Genomic DNA, 16,298 nt, shown 5'->3' on the forward strand with positions numbered 1-16,298 from the left:
AAAAAAAAATGATATAAAAAAAACAACACACAAACAAATTGATGAAAATATAACAAGGAATAAAAACGCAAACAAACTAATGCATCACCTCGAACGTCATGGTTTGCGTGCGAAACGGGCCCCATTCAGCACAAGAATTACACGAAACACGCACATTTAGTAGAGGACTTTATATGCTGATCCTCGGTTGATAACCATTGGTTCTTATTCCTAAAATAATTGTATGACAGTACTCTATAACGCAAGAGGAGGGTAACCGCGACCCGAGCCAGCACCCGTGCCTGCAGGCGCTGCCCGCCATCTTCCACAAGGCCATGAAGGGCATCGCGGCGCACGTCGACGCCTTCCTCGGCACCTACACAGGTAAACGGATACAAACTGTCGACTAATGGGAATGAAAAAACGACACACGTAGTGCTCAATATGCGATACTCAATGTGAACGAAGCTTTATACGTCGATAAATAAACTTATAAAGCCGTATTCACATTACTAAGGTGTCGCACGTTGAGCGTTATATGCAATAAACACAGATTACATTTATTAATGTAAAAAAAAATAGATTATGTAATTATTATATCACTAAATAGAGTTAGAAAGGTGTGGAGTGTTTTTTTTATAGTAGTTTTGTTTTCTTTTCATATAGTAGTTTTAGTAGTTAATATTTAGTGGAAAAGTTTAATAGATGTATAACATTTAGTTATATTTTTAACACCGTATTTTTTTACTTGCGCACCATCTTGTGTGGTTTTTGCTTACCTTACTCTTTGCTTAGTTATAGCCAAAACAAATTGTACAAAATTATTATTTACTCCCTTAAATCTGTAGACTTCTTGATGACGCTAGAATTCGCTTCCAGCGTGATATTTTTCTATTATATAATTATGGTTATAGTCTATCTTTTTGGCCGGTGTGAAGTTAGTTCCGAGTATTTAGAGATGAAAAGATGTATTGAGGTACTTTCAGGACGGTCAAAAATATAGACTATGGATATATGGTACGTGCATAACTTCATCTAAGCTAAAAACACGTAAATCGTATAACAAGAAGTATCAGTTTAGTCTAATACACGAATGTATATCAGCCGACATCAAGTCCTTGAAGTGGATGATTCTCACTGAGAAAATACTGTTGCTAAGAAACGATACAGGGGTCGTAACCAATATATCTTTCTAAAATTGTTAACATTAATAGAAAACGAAAAGACTATGGGAATGACATATTCCGGGGATTGCGAACCATTACCAGGCGTGCCAGTGACGTGACAAAGTAATTCGGACACGCCTATAATATCCTAAATAAAATCTTTGTTGGGACATAAAAAAAAGGTTGCTAAAAAGGGGCACTCGGATAGATTAGTCCAGCTTTGGATGGCGCGTTAACCAATAAAGGTTCGCCACCTCTGACGTATTCTATTCGTCAATGACTGCAGAGAGACATCTTGGCTACGGGCCCAGATCACAACACATTTGCATGATCTAGAGACCTTTGATGACAGATTATGCATGTATAGACAGTGATTTTAGCTTAGACGATGTGAGGTGTGTCGTATGTCGTTTCGGTGCGTGGTGTTATAGTAGTGCATTGCACGCGGGTGGCAGGGCGCGGCTCGGAGCGGTGGTGGGGCTCGGGCGCGGGGCCGGCGGCGGCGCGGGGGGCGCCGGGGCCGAGGGGGGCGCGGGGCCCGCGGGCGGCGCCGACGACGGCGACCTTACGCCTCCCGCGCACCGCCGCCTCGCCAAGTCCTTCAGCGTGTCCGCCTCCAAGCCAAGGGATAAAGTTCCAGAGAGAAGTAAGATATCGATATACGTGTCGATACTTTGAAATGGGAATATTTGAATAACTTCTAAAAGTCTATATATCGATTTAAACCAACTTACAAAACCTTGATTAAATTCCCATTTCAAGTAGTCACCTCGTATTTTTTTTAAAGTGGAAAGTACTTGCCTGGTTTTACTTTACTGTCGCTAAAAGTTTTTTGGTTTTTAATTTTCTTTTTTGCGTTTTTTTTCTTCCACGTATGGCTTGATCGGTGACGTATGTAAAACCGTTTCTTTAAAGGTATGTATATTCCGGCACAACTTTGTTTTTTTATCACCGGAAATATTAATTGGTTTATAAAAATAATTAACAACTAGAAAGCTAAGTTGTGGGTCTATAGTTTTAATGCTTTTAAAAATAGTTACTTATTTAAATAGAGCTTGGAAGATTATTGATTCGACCTATCGATGTTTTTTAGAATTGGGTTTGTATTTACGATTTAAATATTTTAGTATGTATATTCATGTAACGACGAAACGGTAAAAAAGTCACGATTATGTTTTTTTTAAGCAATCAGTATCTTTTTTTTTCTTATTTAGTATCCAATAGATATTATTTTTATTAATTAATGTTTATACAACTTTATACAATCAAAGTATGCTATTTATTTTAGTTCGTATTTTAGTTGATTGTTTACTTATGTTCTAACGTTAGTAATTTTATCAACTCTTATGTTTTCCTAAGACATTTTACCCTGTTAATGGCTTATTCTGTCAACAGTATTTGTCTTGCCTTTATATGGATATAATAGTAACTTTATATTGGCTTAGTTTGTGAACAGTACAACCAGTTTGTTCATATCGATTATCGATTGTAATCTAATCGAATGGTCCAGGCACCCCGCGGACCTCGCTCATCGGTTTGACGAGCAGCAGTCGGCCGGCTAGTGTAGCGCCCACCACTCCGCCAAACTCTATCACCTCGCAAGGTAAATATGGGATCAATCGCCTCGAGAAAACAGACAGTCTAGTTGGTCTAATTTGGCAAGTGTTTAGCAAGTATTTGTGTAAAATAACTAGCAAATTTATGAGAATGACTGATTAATTCAATTTGGATTTAATTATTTTTGATTAATTAAAATTTTTGTGTGCTTGCTAAGTGGATGAGACAAACAACTAATTTTACTTCGCATTTAAAGACGATCAACGTAAGGGGAATCGGTTTGCATTCCAGATAATATATTTTCCTGGCTTGTTCCCGAAAAGTATTGGATTCCATTAATTATTGCAACACTACTTTCATCCCACATTATTAATTTGTCTCTCTTGTGTTTGTTACAGTGGGGGACTCAGAAAAGCCACCACTTACTCCATTACGTCCGAAGGTGAATTCAATCTTTCATTTGTTCGGAGAATGGTTGTTCGAAGCGGCCCTCATTGGAACCACGCCCACTTACAACAACAATCAGCGTGAGTTTGTTTTTAAAGTGATATGGCTCGAAAGATCAAATCTTAGTTGTAATGTTTAAATTTTGGGTGTTTGTTGAGTTGTTTATGATCTAAATATGGCTCATGGTTATGGGTCGAAGAGCCAAAATTTGTTAATAGTGCCGATAATTTTTTCTCGCTGTGTTTTACAATACATGGATGGTATATGGCTCGAAGGACCAAAATTATTTGTAAGATTTTTTAAATTAATTAAATATTTTATGTTTCAGAACGCACGGATGGGACGCCGCCGCCGCCGTTGATGTCGGATGCTGCGTATAAACTGAGCATGTTGGCCTACCAACCAGGTAAACGCATTTCATAAAACCTTGTTTGTTTTTCTTTTAAAAATCTGAGTAACGAGTAATAAGGTTAATCGAGTAAGATTGATCGGGAGACAGTGCTTCTAAAAATAAGCCTGTCTGTATGGTTTCGTATATGAAGTGCAGTATAGTGTGTGTGTGCGGCGCAGGTCGCGCGGAGGCGCTGGGCGCGGTGTGCCGCGTGCTGTGCGCCAAGCCGTGCCGCGAGGAGGTGCTGGCGCCGTACCTGGCGCGGTGCTACGCGGCGCTGCACCGCGGCCTGCGCGACCCCGCCACCGCCGCCGCCGTCGTGCTCAACGCGCCGGACCTCTTCAGGTCGCCACGCCACAACACACTACATAACTTAACGATAGCAAACTACATTAAATCTACATTTGCGATTGTAAAAAAAATAGAATTAATTTCATGTCAATACGGTTCACGTTTGACGCAGTCTAGGCCGAAAGTAAAAGGTGACTCAAAATACTAGTGGTAGGAGAGTTATATCCAGCCGAATAGCACCCGTAAACACGGTGTAAAATCTGCCACTGACTTCTGTTAGTAAATCGCGTGTCGGAGTCAGCCTGTGAGTATCTGATTTTGTGTACGAAGACAAAATTGTCTTAACTGGTAACGAAAAGTCATTTCCTGTCAATCGATACTTTATTTGGATGCCATTCTACTTACCGAGTGTAATGGAGTCACTTCACCTTTCCCTTAGAACAACACTAAAAATGAAAATTTATTTGTATAAACAGTAACAATACAAATAATTATCATTCCAGGCTGGATTTGGACGGAGTGCTAGTCTTAGTGCCAGACTTCGTAAACGCTCTAGAGCAAATCCTGCCGGAACGTGAGCCGAAGCTAGAGTGCGGCTCCATAGACAAGAGAGAGTTGCGCAAGGCGGCCATCAGTGCGCTGTTGTCTTTGGTCGCGTTCCCCTATCATTATAAAGGATTGCCGGTGCCAGAGTTCCCCGGATGTAATGAGTAGTAAGTAGTGGTTTTTTCGCTAAAAAAAATATTTCTTCGCATGCAATACGCACATAGCGAAAGTAACTTAATAATATAAAAAAAAGAAACAGCACGTTTTAGGCATGTGACATTATTACGTACCTTCTAATAGGCTAATCAAATGTTACTAAGATTCGTGCTCTATTTGAATAATTTGTAGTGTAGGGAAATATATTTTTAAATATTCAATTTAAATGGAAAATTTACTTAAAATTTAATTATTGGCTTCACCAGCGTGAAAGTCCTCGAAAATGGAGAGCCGTTGAATGTTTTGCGTAACTAACTGTGTGTGTGTTGTGTGGCAGCGCGGGCATGACGCTGGGCGAGCTGACGCGCGGCAAGATCTCGGTGATGTGCGTGTCGGCCGTGCAGGTGGAGTGGGCCGAGGCGCTCGCCGCGCCGCTGCTGTCCGCGCTGTACCTGTGCGTGCGCCACGACGCGCCCGCCGCCCCCGCCGCCAGCGCCGCGCATGCGCAGCCACACGCGCACGCGCACTCTGACTATAAAGGTACCTCGCACTACGCACAAACAATGCTACGTCGAACCTGATAAAGTTCGACATTTTCAAATGTTGCGTTACTATATGAAAATTATGTTAAAAAAGATGATAGTGAACAGGTTTTAGTTCTTTGATACCGTTATATATTTTTGGATTATTTTCATCTAGTAACGGAATATAAGATATTTTTACAATACACAAGTCTTGTCTTAAGATACTTCCACGAGTCGATTGTTACACCCGAATAAGGTCATTATTGTATCGATTAAATTGTTTTGATTCCTTACCATTTTAAACAACATAACTACAGATTACTTAATTCCAATCAATACATAACTACAGTCGAATCTTCTGTCACGTTCGACCGTAGAGTAATTAGTGATTAAACAAGCTAGGTGTATACTATCGACTCGTGTAAGTATCAATGTTCCGTTACTGTCAGTTGTTTGAAGTAAACACGATCACCTAGGCTTGGCATACTGTCGAGTGTACACGCAGTACGCACCGCGCGTCACACGATCACTGAAAACACTTCACTACATCCACACGCTACATTTTATTTTGCTAAGCAACATGACATTGCATTAAGGTCAATCATTCTGTTATCTGCCAGATTTTGACACAAGATATCACTAATAAGTTATTGGAATCCTTTAAACTAGTCAATACAATAAGGTATATTGAAATAAAATTATTTTTAGAATTTTATTGCGGTTTTTCATATTGTAATTTTCTCGCGACGTTTAGAAGACTGCATCCATCATGCAATCCCCCCTGTGACCGTAAAAGCTACAGTCTTCGAAACGTCGACAAAAAATAAAATTCCCGCAATAAAAATCTGAAAAATAGTTTTATATCAATGGCTATTCGCGTAAACATAAGAAATTGACCTGTATTGTATAGGCATCATAAATTTATAAGTATATGTAGTATAATATTTTTAACACCGGGCCGAAGTGATTTGAATAACTCCCATTCACAACAGACTAATGTCATGGGTTAATTGTCATGAATACATACGAAACACCAATAATAAGATAGGACTAGTGCTACTACACTTGATGTACCTGAAAGTGACAGCGTATAGCTAGCGAATAGCATTCTAGCTCTTTCAGAGTAACTTTGCTATAAAATATTAGCAGGCACTGGACAAAAATCTGTGTAGAATTGTAGGCTAAGATTTGGAGCTAGATTGTTTATTATTCGTTTAAATGCAGCTATTGGTACCACTCGTGGTTAACACTTAGTGACAATGGAAGGGGGAAAATTAAGTACTTGGTCAACGCTAGGAAAAAATAGTGTGATAAAATAATCTTAAGGATGTATCAAAGGAAACAAAGTGCAGCCACATTGCTCCTAAAATACAGAAGAATAATAAAATAAAATGAAATACCATTTTCCTACGGAAGTCAGTGTAGATCAGAACAATTGAAAATCTTACAAATATGTTTGATTATATTCTGTTTTATATGTTTTATAAAAAAAAAATAAAGAAAAAAAATATGGCCATGGTGTGACGGTTTCGAAAAAAAAGTTGCAGTAATGTTTAGGAAACAAGAACAGAAGTTATTCAGTTACATGCTAGATGTTTCCTCTTGATCTAGCCTTAGACATAGCTGAACTGTTTCACTAATTGTAGGAGAAGAGCCTATGTAAGTCAATAGAGATGAGACTACTCTCGATACACGAAATGGGTCGCACATTGTCGATGTAGATGTGACATACGTGATAGAGATAAGACTTCTGTCAACACATTAATGGGTCACTTTTAACCCATTGTCGTATGTCGTACATAACGGGCCATGTTGTAGCGCGGTCGGACAGCAGCAGCGCGTCCGGCAGCGCGGACAGTCACTCGCTCGAAGACTTCGCCGCTGACGTTAGGGAGCTAGACCCGACATCGCCTCTTTTCGGTAATTTTATACATGTTTTTTTTTGGTTGGCATTCATTAAGGAGCGATAGTTTTAATTTGTTTTCTTTATCGTACTAAATTGAAAAAACATTTTTTATTGCTGTGATATCATGTATCGTGGTTGGTAGAAGTAAAAAAAAAAGTGCTTTTATAAAAAAATATCGCTCCTTAAAATTAACTTTGTTAGCTATATACATATACCATCTGCAAATTATCTACGGAAGACAAATTACATTTATTTATCGATGTTTCTAACTCTGTTATATAAAAATATCGATACTTTTTTCGATCTATCGTTTTGATAGTTTTCATATTTCTGTGTTAACATATTGTCTATAGCTATCAAAGTGCATTTTCATGTTCTGTGTGTTCGATGTTTGCTTGCATTTTTTATTTAACATTTCCATTCCATTGTGTGTTGATATTGTAACAAATGGTTCTGTTATTCCAGGGACCACCTTATTGTTTTAAGATATTTTACAACTGGTTTTTGAAATGGTTGTAACAAAGCACATGACCGTAAAGTTATGGGGATCTAAATAAATAATATCAGTTTAATATGTATCATCAAGTTCCATAATCTTTGTGGGATTTTTATAAAACTCAAGAAAAAAAAAATACTTTCGACAAAAGTAAATCGATGTTGTAGTTAACTATATTTCTTCTAGGTTTTATTCTCTTTTCTACTTTGCGTAGGATATAAATGCTATCTTTCTATTTTTCTATTATCTATTGTGATCAAATATGTACTATGCATACATAGAAAAAACTAGTTATCTATCTATGCATGACTATATGGCATTAATGTTTGTCAGTACAAACTGTCATTTCAATGATTCGCCGATCGCTAGGTGCCGCGCTAGTGGTGCGCGCCACTTACCTGGTGTGCCACCGGCTCATATCCTCGTGGAAGGGAGACTTGCAGGTGTCCCTCGCTGCCTTGGAACTGTTGTCTGGACTCGCCAAGCTACACTCGTCGAAGCCAGGTGAGTTGGTCTATCATGCCTGCACGATTTAATATATTGATAATTTTTTTTTATGCATTGGGATGTTTAGGGAGTGCGTTCAAAAGACATGCTGAACGATAGGGTACGGTTTTGACGAGATGTTAATTCGTAATTTAGTTGATTCATTGTTATGTTTTTAAATGAACAATAGGCTAGATGGGAATGTAACGTTCTACCGAGATGAATATCCGCAAGCTTAAAATCTAAGAGATGCGCGACGTGTGACTTCTTTAGTTACATGTGTATTGGTTGTCAATTATCTTTCGCTTTAACGGTGAAGGAAAACATCGGTAGGATACCTACATACTTGAGAAGTTTCCATATAAATTTCGAGGGTATGTGTAGTCTGTCAGTCCGCACTAGGCCAGCGTGGTGTACTAAGGCCTGAACCTTTTTAGTTGAGGAGGTCCGTGCCCCACAGTAGGTAGTATGCAATACAGATTACCGGGCTGGTATTATTATGTGTCTTGTCATTTTCATGTCTTGCAGAGTATATAATAGGTAAGTTGAGTCAATTATTTTTTTTGCGCACATTATTTTGTAGGATCGAAATTTTCTTTTGTTATATCAGCGACATATCGTATTTTTACAGTATTTCAACTATACCAAAGTTACAGTGTACAGCTCATTTCATAAAAAATGACGCGTCCCTCCACCTTTGAGCGGGGTGTCGTGGGGGAAAGGGACTGATCGAAGCACTTTCCCCGACTTTCCTTTTCACGCACGTTGTAAGCGTTTCTACAAGTGTCGGTACAAGTTTGTGGTACGCGCGTTGCAGAGGCGATCGAGCGCAAGCGCGCGGTGCGGTGGATCTGCGACTACATCAGCGTGCAGTGCGGGCGGCCGCCGCAGGCGCACTCGCGCGACCTGCACTCGTGCGTGGTGGCGGCCTACACGTGCCTGTCGGCCTGGCTGTGCCCCGCGCTGCTGGCCGACGCCGCCTGCCTCGCCACGCTCATGGAGGTCGTCGAGCTCGGCATCTCCGGCACCAAGAGTCAAGGTCCATAGCATCGTTGTCGACCAGACAATGTCTAAAATCTTTTTGGACAGATTTATTGATTGATATATTTTGTATGGAACTAGATTATTTAATGTAGATCAAGTCACTTATAATTTCCTCAATTAGTGAATTATTTTTGTAAACATGTTTATATGTTATTTCTATGATATGTTTTATAAAAACCTACACTACATCGCGAATTATTGTATTTTGTAAACGATAAAAAAATGATGATCTTTTAGGTAAACCAGGTGAACCGCCCAAAATGAAAGATGAGAAAGAACTAAAGCCAGTCTCGATGCGCGTGCGAGACGCCGCAGAATCTCTTCTTATGCAGATATTAGAACAGGTACATATTAAAAATAAAACCTAATGAAATGAATGAGTAAATGATTTGAATTATTTTATTGTGTGAACTAAATGAAGTTTTGCCCGTAGTGAATGAGTAAGAGAGTTTGACAGTAGAATATATGACATGTGACACGATGTGCGCGGTGCAGGTGGGCGAGGGCGCGCGCGGGTCGTCGTGGTGCCGCCTGGACGAGCGCTGGCTGGCGGCGCTGGGCCACGGCCCGCTGCGGCACTTCGTGGCGGACGGCGGCGTGCTGCTGTCGCTGCTCGAGGAGCCGCTCGCCAACAGCCAGGAGCCGCAGCCCACGCTCATCGGTACTGCACTCCTATTAGCATTATATTGGTTGATTGATAGTTTTAAATATATAATTTTATTGAATAGTTGACTTTTATCGTATAGTGATCGATATTTTGGTGTATGGAAGGTCGAATTATAACATAAGTGAAACATTATTAAAATGGAGATTGATGTGTTGCGCAGTGATAATCCGCTGCGCATGGGGCCGGTACGCGTGGTCGCTGAGTTCGCGCGGCGCGGCGCGCAGTGCGGGTCGCGGCGCAGGCGCATGCGCACGGCCCGTCGACATGCGCGATCCGCGCCCGGCGCCTGCGCCGCTGTGCCGCGCACTGCCGCACCCACCGCCCACCGCCCTGTTAGTACACAATACTATGCTATACATCTATTAAGTAAACCTTATACCTTCACACTAATATATTTTTATACAGCATGTTCAAAAATATTCGAGGAGCAGGTACATAGATTAGCGTTGTCATGACGACCGACCTATGTCTATGCACAGACTACACTCGTACAACATCTGAATGTATTGTATACGCTAGTTTTTTATAATCCGTCTATACATACACAATAATATTTTCATATGAAGCATGGCTGGCAATTTACAACATATTTCACAAATATTAATAACCTGTTTATAAAACGTGTGTTACAGTGACTCCGCATTCCCAACCCTTGAAGCGGTACTTCGTCAGCTGAACGACCCTGAAGCCACCACTCTGTTCAAACTGCTCGAGCAACAGGCTGCCATTGAGAAACGCGTCAGGGAGAGCGAGGACAACGTGGTGAGTTTGTGCATCTCTTACACCTTTAACTCTTGGTCTCTCGTGAATCGCCGGCGAGCCAAGACAGCTACATGACATTTGCGTGTGTCACGGGATTATAACCTTATATACTACATATATACTACATAATAAGGTTATTTTTCCGTCACACGCGTAGCTGTCAATGTTTGCCGGCAAACATTCAGCTACCTCACGGGTTAACGTTCAAATATGACATATTTTCGGCTGTAAAACAAATTAATTATAAAGGTTTTAATTAGAAATATATATTTATATTTTTAAGCGTGCAATCAAGAATAATATAAAAAGTACATTTTTATTATTAATATTTTTGTTTCTAGGTTCCAGAAGAGTACGTGCCGCCCGAGCCCGTCACGGAGTTTCAGACGGCTAGATTATTTTTGTCACATTTCGGATATTTGAACATTGGCGGTGATAAAAAGGTACAGGATGTTTTCTTAAATTTATATATTTCGTATTATTTTTTAATTTATTGGATAAAATTATTTGGATAAAATATCTATCACCTGTATCATATCTAATTCAGAACAATTTTTGAGCATTTGTGTTTATGATGTTTAGCTGCCTGTTAGTTCGATGTATGTAAAGTCCGAGTGTGGTGGTGTAGGGCGGCGCGTCGAGCAGCGGGTCCCGGCTGGTGGCGCTGGACTCGTCGCTGGCGGGGTTCGGCGCGGCGCTGCGGCGCGTGGACGCGTGCGCGCCGCGCGCCTGCCTCACGGTGCACGTGTTCTACGTGCGCGCCGGCCGCCTCGCCGCCGCCGACGTCGTCGCCAACGCGCGCCGCCCGCACGCGCTGCAGCCCGCCTTCGTGCACATGCTGCGCGGGTCGGTACCCACATCACACATACAATCTGACACACCTATTTATATATTTATTTATACCACTTGTGTTATATAAACATTGGACAGGAATCAAAGGGGAAAAAAACTCATTCGTTTTCGTATATTTATTTATACCCTGGCCTTTTTATAGACGTTGGACATGAATCAAAGTGGACAAAATTTTTATTTTATATTTAATTTACGTACATATATTTTTCTTTACATTTACAATTAAATTTGTTTACCGACTAATCTACCTAAACATGTTATGGTGCAGTCTGGGCAAGCCGGTGCGCGTGCGCGGTCACGCGGGCTGGACGGGACACGTGGACACGAGCTACGACGCGCACCACGCACCGAACAACGCGCACGCCGCCGCGCCGCCCCCCGACCCCAACGCGCCCGCCATCTACGACGGCAGGGAACAGGTAAGGAATGAAAATATAAACGGATTTTATACACAATACTATAATTAATGGGTGCAAATGATCTTTCTGAGTGTTTTGGAACTTAAATTTTGACAATAATTGCATTTGCTAGGGTATAAAAATTAACTGCATTTTTTTTTTCACTGCGTATTTTTTTCTCTGTATCATGTACTGTAGTTTATACCTTAAACTGAATTTAAAAAGAGCAAGACCAGAGTTACTTGCTCATTCTTCTTTGGTGAGAATTACTTTCCGAACTGGTGGTAGAATTAATATTGATACAATTTAAACAATATATATCATTTTACGGATTCAAATAAATCATTTCATTTTAATTCATAAAAAAGTATTCATTGAGGATTTTTAAACCGAAATATTTGATTAAAATTTTCTGATTTTGTTGTATGACAATACGCAGGTGCTGTACTGGTCTGATGCAACGAATGAGGTGGCGTTCGTGGTGCCGTCCGGGTACGAGCTGGCCGACACGCTCGCCGAGGACCGCCCGCGGCACGACACCGCCGTCGACGGCTCCTGCGTTTCCGCTAGGTGAGATATATATTATAGTTTTTTATTGGATGCTGATTGCCTGGTAGCTGACGTCTATTTGGTCATGTTGAATTGAGATGATTAGACAATCAAATATAGCTATATCTATTCATTGATGAAGGGAGAGAAGTGTCGATATTTTCTAATAACCAGCAAACAGTTATATAGCTCTAATATTAACGAATCATACAATTTTAGTAAGTACGTAAGCTTTATGATGTCAGCACGTGGTATATAGACATTTGTTACATGGAGGGGTTATAATGTATTTGAACGAATATTTGTAACATATCAATTATTCCAATTGATTTCTTATGTTTACGCGAATGTTAGCTATTAAATTTAAACTATTTTTCGGATTTTATTTTATAGTTTAATTAATATTCCAATTGAGTCAGAGCAATATGATAAATGCCCATGCCAATGTGTATGAATCTTAATCCTATTTACCCGTTCTGAATGATGTTGTGTACCAGGGGCGCAGAGAAGGCGGCGGGTTCGTGCTGGGACGTGTCGGGCGGCAGCTCGGGCGCGGCGTCGTACGAGCGCAGCGCCAGCGAGTCGGAGCCGGGCGAGCGCGCGCGCGCCGCGCTCAGCGACAAGGTGCGCGCGCTCTCGCTCGAGCTCGACCGACACCCCGCCGCGCTGCCCGGTAATTGTCATTTATTGTGTCGTTGTAAGCGAACTGATATGTCCTACTATTAAAGGAAGAGATTTCCACCGAAATAGTTGTGCCTCACAGGCCGAAACTTCGTTGATGTTTGGACCAACTATATTTGGATGATATAACATACAAATCGTAGTGCAAATTTTAGTATTTATTGTATTTTGATATTACGGTTCCTTATTGATAAAATATAATTGCAGGTAGCGGCAGGCGCAACAGAGATTTCACCACGAAAATTCTTATTATTTGGCTAGAAGATTTTGAAGATCATCTTAATTTACCTATAGGTAAGTACTCTTCGTTAATAATTAAAAAAAAACTTATAACACTATAAAAAGTAGACATTATATTACGTTCAATATCCAAAAACTACACCACTCCCAATTTTAATATGAAGAATGTAAAATAATTTGTTCAATGTCCATGCGAGGCGCATTTTTGCGCAATAAACAATTTGTATAAATGCTGCTATGATGCAGTGAATTTTTTTTCATCAGTCACTTACTGTCAATAGCGTTAAATTTATTTTAAAAAATATAATAGTATTGCAGTCGCTTACATTTGTTATATCTACAATGATCATGACTAACAGTGAGGTGATGCAGTGAGTACAGTGTTGTGTGTGCGCAGACGACCTGCTGCGGTACTGCGAGACGGGGCTGCCGTGGCGGCGCGGCGAGGTGACGACGCTGTGCGCGGCGGCGCGGCGCTCGGGGCTGGTGCGCGTGCGCGCGGCGCCCGGCGCGGCCGGCGCGCTCGCCGACGGCGCGCTGCTGGCGCCGCGCCTGCTGCCGCACTGTCTGCGCCGCGCCGCGCTCGACACCGCGCGCCGCGCCCGCCTCAACACCGACCTGTGCGTGCACTCTACACCCACTAGTCACTATACAGTATACTAATCACACGGGCGCGCTCGCCGACGGCGCGCTGCTGGCGCCGCGCCTGCTGCCGCACTGTCTGCGCCGCCGAGGTGTCGACACCGCGCGCCGCGCCCGCCTCAACACCGACCTGTGCGTGCACTCTACACCCACTAGTCACTATACAGTATACTAATCACACGGGCGCGCTCGCCGACGGCGCGCTGCTGGCGCCGCGCCTGCTGCCGCACTGTCTGCGCCGCGCCGCGCTCGACACCGCGCGCCGCGCCCGCCTCAACACCGACCTGTGCGTGCACTCTACACCCCACTAGTCACTAAACAGTCTACCAATCACACGGGCGCGTTTCGCCGACGGCGCGCTGCTGGCGCCGCGCCTGCTGCCGCACTGTCTGCGCCGCGCCGCTCGACACCGCGCGCCGCGCCCGCCTCAACACCTGGCTCTTCTACCCCTCTGCCCCAGCCAGTCACTATACAGTATACTAATCACACGGGCGCGCTCGCCGACGGCGCGCTGCTGGCGCCGCGCCTGCTGCCGCACTGTCTGCGCCGCGCCGCTCGACACCGCGCGCCGCGCCCGCCTCAACACCGACCTGTGCGTGCACTCTACACCCACTAGTCACTATACAGTATACTAATCACACGGGCGCGCTCGCCGACGGCGCGCGCTGCTGGCGCCGCGCCTGCTGCCGCACTGTCTGCGCCGCGCCGCGCTCGACACCGCGCGCCGCGCCCGCCTCAACACCGACCTGTGCGTGCACTCTACACCCACTAGTCACTATACAGTATACTAATCACACGGGCGCGCTCGCCGACGGCGCGCTGCTGGCGCCGCGCCTGCTGCCGCACTGTCTGCGCCGCGCCGCGCTCGACACCGCGCGCCGCGCCCGCCTCAACACCGACCTGTGCGTGCACTCTACACCCACTAGTCACTATACAGTATACTAATCACACGGGCGCGCTTCGCCGACGGCGCGCTGCTGGCGCCGCGCCTGCTGCCGCACTGTCTGCGCCGCGCCGCGCTCGACACCGCGCGCCGCGCCCGCCTCAACACCGACCTGTGCGTGCACTCTACACCCACTAGTCACTATACAGTATACTAATCACACGGGCGCGAGCGACGAGGGCGCGCTGCTGGCGCGGCGCCTGCTGCCGCACTGTTCGCGCCGCGCCGCGCTCTCGACACCGCGCGCCGCGCCCGCCTCAACACCGACCTGTGCGTGCACTCTACACCCACTAGTCACTATACAGTATACTAATCACACGGGCGCGGTTGCCGACGGCGCGCTGCTGGCGCCGCGCCTGCTGCCGCACTGTCTGCGCCGCGCCGCGCTGACACACCGCGCGCCGCGCCCGCTCAACACCGACCTGTGCGTGCACTCTACACCCACTAGTCACTATACAGTATACTAATCACACGGGCGCGCTCGCCGACGGCGTTGCTGGCGCCGCGCCTGCTGCCGCACTGTGTCTCCGCGCCGCGCCGCGCTCGACACCGCGCGCCGCGCCCGCCTCAACACCGACCTGTGCGTGCACTCTACACCCACTAGTCACTATACAGTATACTAATCACACGGGCGCGCTCGCCGACGGCGCGCTGCTGGCGCCGCGCCTGCTGCCGCACTGTCTGCGCCGCGCCGCGCTCGACACCGCGCGCCGCGCCCGCCTCAACACCGACCTGTGCGTGCACTCTACACCCACTAGTCACTATACAGTATACTTAATCACACGGGCGCGCTCGCCGACGGCGCGCTGCTGGCGCCGCGCCTGCTGCCGCACTGTCTGCGCCGCGCCGCGCTCGACACCGCGCGCCGCGCCTGCCTCAACACCGACCTGTGCGTGCACTCTACACCCACTAGTCACTATACAGTATACTAATCACACGGGCGCGCTTCGCCGACGGCGCGCTGCTGGCGCCGCGCCTGCTGCCGCACTGTCTGCGCCGCGCCGCGCTCGACACCGCGCGCCGCGCCCGCCTCAACACCGACCTGTGCGTGCACTCTACACCCACTAGTCACTATACAGTATACTAATCACACGGGCGCGTTTTCGCCGACGGCGTGTTGCTGGCGCCGCGCCTGCTGCCGCTCTGTCTGCGCCGCGCCGCTCTGACACCGCGCGCCGCGCCCGCCTCAACACCGACCTGTGCGTGCACTCTACACCCACTAGTCACTATACAGTATACTAATCACACGGCGCGCTGCTGGCGCCGCGCCTGCTGCCGCACTGTCTGCGCCGCGCCGCGCTCGACACCGCGCGCCGCGCCCGCCTCAACACCGACCTGTGCGTGCACTCTACACCCACTAGTCACTATACAGTATACTAATCACACGGGCGCGCTCGCCGACGGCGCGCTGCTGGCGCCGCGCCTGCTGCCGCACTGTCTGCGCCGCGCCGACGTCGACACCGCGCGCCGCGCCAGCCTCAACACCGACCTGTGCGTGCACTCTACACCCACTAGTCACTATACAGTATACTAATCACACGGGCGCGCTCGCCGACGGCGCTGCTGGCGCCGCGC

The 16,298-nt window shown here is 45.4% G+C and overlaps 1 protein-coding gene across 1 annotated transcript in view; it reads left to right on the forward strand.

Moving 5' to 3' along the window:
* Positions 1–13,861, forward strand: part of LOC115448311 (ral GTPase-activating protein subunit beta-like) — a 19,179-nt gene extending 5,318 nt beyond the window's left edge. The window contains 20 exon segments of the mRNA XM_037436455.1: positions 2,656–2,748; positions 3,101–3,229; positions 3,478–3,555; positions 3,720–3,885; positions 4,335–4,544; positions 4,871–5,073; positions 6,876–6,977; positions 7,829–7,963; positions 8,763–8,984; positions 9,227–9,333; positions 9,485–9,650; positions 9,817–9,988; positions 10,289–10,418; positions 10,760–10,861; positions 11,047–11,264; positions 11,539–11,689; positions 12,108–12,238; positions 12,715–12,890; positions 13,106–13,192; positions 13,536–13,861. Coding sequence (XP_037292352.1) covers positions 2,656–2,748; positions 3,101–3,229; positions 3,478–3,555; positions 3,720–3,885; positions 4,335–4,544; positions 4,871–5,073; positions 6,876–6,977; positions 7,829–7,963; positions 8,763–8,984; positions 9,227–9,333; positions 9,485–9,650; positions 9,817–9,988; positions 10,289–10,418; positions 10,760–10,861; positions 11,047–11,264; positions 11,539–11,689; positions 12,108–12,238; positions 12,715–12,890; positions 13,106–13,192; positions 13,536–13,801 — 3,044 coding nt within the window. The 3' untranslated portion in view covers positions 13,802–13,861.
* The last annotated feature ends 2,437 nt before the right edge of the window (positions 13,862–16,298 follow it).

The sequence above is a fragment of the Manduca sexta genome, chromosome 8, assembly GCF_014839805.1.
Source record: "Manduca sexta isolate Smith_Timp_Sample1 chromosome 8, JHU_Msex_v1.0, whole genome shotgun sequence".
NCBI classification, from domain to species: Eukaryota; Metazoa; Arthropoda; class Insecta; order Lepidoptera; family Sphingidae; genus Manduca; species Manduca sexta.